Source organism: Corvus kubaryi, unplaced genomic scaffold (assembly GCF_017639235.1).
Source record: "Corvus kubaryi isolate FWS band 111438036 unplaced genomic scaffold, C.kubaryi_AGA036_p1.0 37382, whole genome shotgun sequence".
Taxonomy (NCBI): Eukaryota; Metazoa; Chordata; class Aves; order Passeriformes; family Corvidae; genus Corvus; species Corvus kubaryi.
In genome coordinates, this window is record NW_024581124.1 from 6,645,551 (window position 1) to 6,651,901 (window position 6,351).

The 6,351-nt window shown below is 45.9% G+C and overlaps 1 protein-coding gene across 2 annotated transcripts; it reads right to left on the reverse strand.

The window, feature by feature from the left end:
- Nucleotides 1-115: 115 nt before the first annotated feature.
- LOC121667866 (BRI3 binding protein) lies at nt 116-6,345 on the reverse strand. Of its 2 annotated transcripts, none has more exons than XR_006017176.1 (3): nt 5,215-5,317; nt 1,309-4,577; nt 116-1,246 (listed from the first exon to the last, which is right to left on the reverse strand). XR_006017176.1 is itself a non-coding variant. In XM_042034984.1 (3 exons), exons 2-3 carry the CDS (start codon nt 5,267-5,269, stop codon nt 4,159-4,161), a joined length of 474 nt encoding a protein of 157 aa, XP_041890918.1. In that variant the 5' UTR covers nt 5,270-5,317; nt 6,205-6,345; the 3' UTR covers nt 116-4,158. The 2 variants fall into 2 exon arrangements, 1 of the variants encoding a protein (XP_041890918.1); XM_042034984.1 differs by adding an exon at nt 6,205-6,345 and having other exon boundaries at nt 116-4,577.
- Between the last annotated feature and the right edge of the window lie 6 nt (nt 6,346-6,351).

A 6,351-nucleotide genomic window follows, 5' to 3' on the forward strand; every position in this document is an offset into this window, starting at 1 on the left:
TCCCATCCCATCCCACCCCACCCCACCCCACTCCACCCCACCCCACTCCACCCCACCTCATCCCATCCCATCCCATCCCATCCCACCCCTCACAGCCTCACCAGGCACTCGCAGCTCAGTGCAAAGTCTCAGTAAACATTTATTTGAAGCTTTGCCACAATACCATAATTTGATTTGTGAAACTGGTCTACAAATACTGAACTACGGAGTACACGGTTTGGATGGTCCGATAAAGGAATAAATAAAGGCATGTAAAGCTCTGTAAAAAATAACTCTGGTATGTTTGTAGCTACTTAACAGTATTATCAGTAGGATCTTGTATGTGTCTAGGATCAGAAGTGAACACATGGCCTCTCTTCAGACCAAATCATTTTTACATAAACAATTACACAAACTTAAACACTGTAACCATGAAACCTGATGTACAGAATAGGATGTGAAATCACTACCATCAGTGCCAACAACAAGTGCTACCACAGCAAATATAACTTCTGATTAAAAGGAAAAGATTGGTTTTTACATGTGCTGTCATCACAGGTCGATGGAATCATCCAAAAAGTTTAAAATACATGCGGATACAATAAAACCTTTTATTTTCCAACCCAGACAAAGAGAACTCATGGTCACTGAACGCCATTAGCTGCCAAATGCGGATCAGTATGTGAGGCAAACCACACTTAAAACACTTCTACACCACCGAAGAGCTATGGTTGATACTGGTCTATTTTCCACACCGACGATACGACGAGTCTTGAGAAGCAAATCACAAAGTGAAGGACGCGCTATAAGCACAGCACTGAGCCACACCAGGTGTGCACACTGCACTCTGACACCCAAAACCACTGGGGAAGCGTCACATTCCATGGGACACACCAGCTATCCACAGGCGTGTGCGTCCAGAGGAGCTGCTCTGCGACAGCGGGAGGAGCACCGCAGCAGTTCCAAAGGCGAGCTCCCGAAGCAGGCAGGTGAAACCCTCAGCCCCGGGGCGTTCCCGGTCCGCAGCGCTTGTGCCAGCGGCTCACACAGCGACGGCTTCTCCGGCGGCGCGGGGAAGGTCCAGGAGCGGCATCGGTCCTGCAGGAGCAGCCAGCGGGGCTGTCCCCGCTCTCACAGCTCCCAGCAGGTCAGCGCGGGCCGAGGAGCTGCGGGGGCTGTCCGGGGCCATCCCTGCCCCCGGCGGCTGTCACTGGGCTCGGGATGGTGACACCGAGACCTGCCGGGCTCAGGATGGTGACACCGAGACCTGCCGGGTTCGGGATGCTGACACCGAGACCCGCCCGGGGCTCAGGATGGTGACACCAAAACCCTCCCGGGTTCGGGATGCTGACACCGAGACCCACCCGTCTCTGTGCTGCTCCTGCCAGCGGCGATACAAAAGCAGTGCAGCCGCTGGCACGGGGTTCTAAAAAAACAGCAAAAACCTCCGTGGATAAACTAGATGGGCCGGTATGGAAAATATTTGTAAAAGGTATTTACAAAAGTTGAAAGAGATTAAATACAATATCACATTCATGTCCCAAAAGCGCTTTCACTACAGTGCATGTTTAAAAATACAGAGCATTTTTAAAGTATATATTTATATATATATATTGAAGATTAGATTGTGCTTTAAAAAAATCATTACTTCTGAATTTGACTAACGTGAAAACTGAGTGCTGGGAAAAATACTGATTAAAAATACCCAATTTTATATATACTGCTTTTCACATAACATTTTGCTATACATGGGATGCAAGTAAATATAAAAATACCATTTTTCAAGCAGCAGGGTGATCAAAACCAAGAGTATTAATATAGGAGGGCTGATTTTACAAAACTAAGATAAATTATTAGAGTGAGACAGGGAGAAACTATAATCCAAATTAACTTTTACATAATATTTTTAAAGAAATATTTACCATAGACAGCTCTTAATATATAAATGATTCGGTATTTTTAACTTCAACGTTAAATACGGATTACACAAAATACAATCTATGCAAACTGACCCATGCACATTGTCCTAAGAAGGCAATGGAGCTGCTGACACGAGCAAGGTTTGCAAACTTTGGTCCTCAGGTCTCAAATTTGACAAAACACATCAAGACCTGACAAGCTTTACTAGTCAATTCCTAATTTCCAGGTTGGTGCTTTAGCCCAGTCCTCTGTGCATAACAGTGGGGAGAACTGAGTTTACAGGGAAGACTCTGCAATACTATGGAAAATGAGCTGGAAAAAGGAATTCACTGTAATTTACATTTTCAGCTTGACAAAGTGGACTATTTGTTGCCATAGTCCCTATCTGTTCACAGGAAAGATTTTAAGTTGTGATAACCAGTTAGTTAACAACTCTAAACCGTGTACTTGTTGATAAATGGGGTGCAGGGGGATTTACAGGTGACATAAAAAATTAAAATGCATTCCAACCGTGCCAAGTGCATATGAACTTCAACCGTGTTGAACCGAAGTGATCACCGTTCAGAGTAAAGGCCATTAACATGGATTTAAAAATAACCCCCGTGGAAATGTCACACACAGACCCAAAGAGGTTAGGCAAGTAACACACACATTTCAAGAAGAACATTAAACTTTCAGCATAAAGAGAAAAATGAATTCGCCCCACAGTTACATTCAGTTAAGCATCACATCCAACAAAAGCTCTGCTCAGTGGAACAACGGGCTGTGCTCAGCTGCCCCAGCCTGTCCCACCGGGGCTGGCACTGGCAGGCACACCTGGGGAACCTCCTCCTCCTCGTTCCCTTGCTTTGTAGCCAGGCCCCATCACAGACCAATTTTTGTTGCGCTTTTTGATGTAGTTGTTGGTTTGGACCCTATGGAATATGGAGTGCTTCAGCTGTGCTCCATCCTACCCCTCATGGTATCGGAACTGTGCTCATCACTGGGGGGTAGATGCTTCCCCTCCCTCCACGCATCTGTATCCTTGGATGCTGCTGTTTCCAGGTTAAATCACATCCCAGACTTCCTTCCCTGAGGTTACCTTTGTTTCACTGCGTTTCAGTAAACCGTGCACAGCCAGTGATACCCTACCAAGCTCGTTAGTTCTAAGAAATACAGAAATCCTGCAAAATAAAATTGCTTCAAAGCTCCAACACTTTGAAAGAGAACCCTTTCCTACACCCTCCTCCTAAAGGTGACTCGCTTTTCCCAAAACCTAATGAGGACACAGACTTCAAGCAAAAAGCACCTATAAAACTATTATAATTTTAGAAAAAAATCCAGATCTTCCTGAAGATAATTTATTGCCGCTTATTGGTCCTGAGAAAGCTTTAAGCAACAATACATTTGCACGTGTTTTAACTGCTGCCTTTTCTGAGAAAGTACGTGGGTCCTGAGATTAAAAATCATGTTTTAGTCTATGCACTTATGCTTGGAAAATGCTTCATTGTGCAGATCAAATATGAATTACAATTTGTCACGCTATGTCTTCCTTCTGTGCCAATTTATTAAACCAGATTTCCTTCCAGACACTAACAAATTAAAGTTCTTGAGATGAAATGCAACAATAAAATGCCACACGTGCGCTCTCTCACATTGGACTGGCATTTAAGGACTTCAAATCTTCCTTCTCCCTCATTCCCCACCTCCTGTTAAAAGCTATGGTGTGAATTTTTTGGCCTGGATACCAGAAAATTCCTCATCTGATACTCTATGAAAGGCAACTTCAAGGCAATGAAATAAGCCAACAAAAACACAAAAACATTCACAACTTTGAAGAAAAAATACGGACCCACAGCAGTTACTTCTCAATGGAAGTGCTTGGTAACTTGAGATTTTTTTTTTCTTTTTAACTGTTAAAGTGTCAAATTTGCATATGTTTAACTCAATTTCAATATCTGAAAGACTACTCAATTTGCTTTTATAAAAACTTTACAAAAGATGTTTTTAAATGCTTGTAAAAGTAAGCGTTTATCTACTGAGAAAATTCTAGTACTGGATAAAACTCTGAATATACAGCTGAATTTTGTAAATGTTTTTCTTTCTCCTAGAAGTCTAATGGCCGAGTGTTTAATCTAAATAAATTAGTCTTACACATGATGAAAAGTTATAACTTTGCACACTTTTTACCATGTGATGTTTTGTTGCTTTGTAACTTCGAACGAGACAGTGCTTAGGACTTTTCTGGAGCTGGTGTTACAGTGGTCTGTAGGGGCCGGTTCATTGCTCACTGCCCCTGTCCAGGTTCTCAATCACCCTGGAAAGGCGGATGTTCAGCAGTCTGATCTGACTATCCAGGTGGTCCATCTTCTCCTCCAGGCTGCTGTTGCTGTTTCTTCTCCAGTAAAACCCAACGGGCCCCGTCATGAAGTAGACGGCCACGACGAAGCAGAGCGGCAGCACGGCGTGCTCCGGGTCGCCCTCGTACTTCTGCAGGATGTAGACGCACGACAGCGTGAACAGCGCGACCCTGGCGATCCAGAAGAAGCGGCCAAACAGCATGTGCAGGAGATAGAAGAAGAATCCAAGGAAGAGAGATAAAAACCAATAGGCCAGTAAAATGGCACCGATCAGCAGGAGGGCGCGGGTCGGGTTGTTGGCAATTGCTGCTGGGCTGAAATAGTGAGTCAGGTTGGAGGCTGAAAAACAAAGGAAAATGTACAGAATGTTAATGAGCGTGGGCTGAAGGTGGCACGGGGGGTGGGGGGGAAAACACGAGCACAGCTCCAAAGGGTCAAACCCCCACAGCAGTGGGGTCACGGCTGTGTTTTCTGAAGTAAGGGGTAAAGCTGGTTCACCCATTTCTGGATGGACCTTCTTCAAATCACTGGCTCAGCTCCAACGATTCAACTGAATTAATTCCAGAAGAGGTGCTAAAGGCTCTTTAAAGACAAACCACTGTAGAGCCTAAGGTCAAAATGCATACTGGAGCTACATTCTAAAGGCTCTCAGCTGCATCTTTCCCTTCTCTAGCCGTCATTGATTTCCCTGCACCGTTCCTGGCTGTGTGAATCCATTTAATGATGATACCAAGGAACCAACTGTGACTTGTTGTGATTCTATACACATCCTGTAGAGACACATATAGAAATGGAATGGCGGGGTTCAGTCTTCTTGTTTGAAGATATTAATAGGAAAATCAAAGCCATGTGAAGCAGAGAGAGACGCCACTGACAGATGTTTAAGCAGCATGATAAAATGTAATCGTTTTCCCATTTGCTTGTAAACACTGATACAGGCTGAGACAGTTCAAGGGTGAACAGGCATCACACTTACCATCAATTCCAAGAACATCTAACAAATCAGTCCATATTCTCCAGAATGTGTCCATTAATACATCCACCCCATTCACAAACCTCTCTGTCAACCTTGAGAAAAACTGAGAAATAAAATTTAAAATTAAAAAAATCCTCAATTCCTAAAATAACACTTTGAGACTTATTAATCATGAGTAGAATCATAATTCATTAAGCAAGAATTGCAGATTATTTTGTAGTCCCCATGGGAAAAACTATCATTCCGTATTTTTTTTTACTATGTGAACTATGAATTTACATGTAGCAATTATCCTTATTGTAGGTATTTTGGCATGTAAATGTATATGTTGGCAGGATAAAACCGCACTTTATTTGCTTTACTATTGTTTTGAAGTCTAGAGAAAACAGTATTACCAACAACCGGTAAAGGAAACCAAAGAATTAAGTTTTATCAAGCCAGATGTCCCCAGCATCACACACAAATGTCTCAGGTGTACTCAGAGATCAATTTAACAGATTTTACTATTTCTTCCTACTGCCTGAGGAAAGCAGGAACAGAGGAATGTACAGGTCCCGCATGCCTGATTTCCTGCAAGTTCCGATGGCCCTCCAAGCACAGGATGCTCTGCTGATGCAGACAGACCGGATTTCAGCTGGAGGGCTCCTCACCGCCAGCGAGCGGCCCTGGCCGTCTCCCTCACCTAAAACAACCTTTATTTAGGCATTTCGCCGCTATTTCCCCCAGCCTCCTGCAAGCCTCGCCTCCCGTTTTTCTCCCCAAAGCAGCGCTCCGGCCGCTCCGCCGCCTCGCCCGCAGCCGCGCTCGCACCGGGACGAGGCCACGGCCGGTCCAGCACCGAGCCCCGCGCCGGGGGGCGCCGGGCGAGCGGGGCTGCGCCCCGAGAGCCGCCCGATCACCGCCGGAGCCCCGGCGCGGAGGGAGAGGAAGCGAAGGAAGCGCGGGAGATGGAGGTGGAGGGGGAGGGGGGAGCAGCAGCCGGCGCCTCACCTTCTGCAGGGCCCGCACGTTGTCCTCGCCGAAGAGGCCGCTGACGCCCTGGTAGAGGCCGCTGGCGGCGCGGCGGAGGCTGTTCTGGCGGTCGGCCCCGCGGCCCCGCGCGGCCCGAGCGCCGGGCCCCGCCGCAGCGAGCAGCAG

Excerpts from the sequence above, each read along its gene's own strand:
- LOC121667866 (XM_042034984.1), bottom strand. The coding sequence starts at position 5,269 with ATGGACACATTCTGGAGAATATGGACTGATTTGTTAGATGTTCTTGGA. Across the intron at positions 4,578-5,214 it reads AGATGTTCTTGGAATTGATG|CCTCCAACCTGACTCACTAT; the intron begins GTAAGTGTGATG and ends TTTGTTTTTCAG.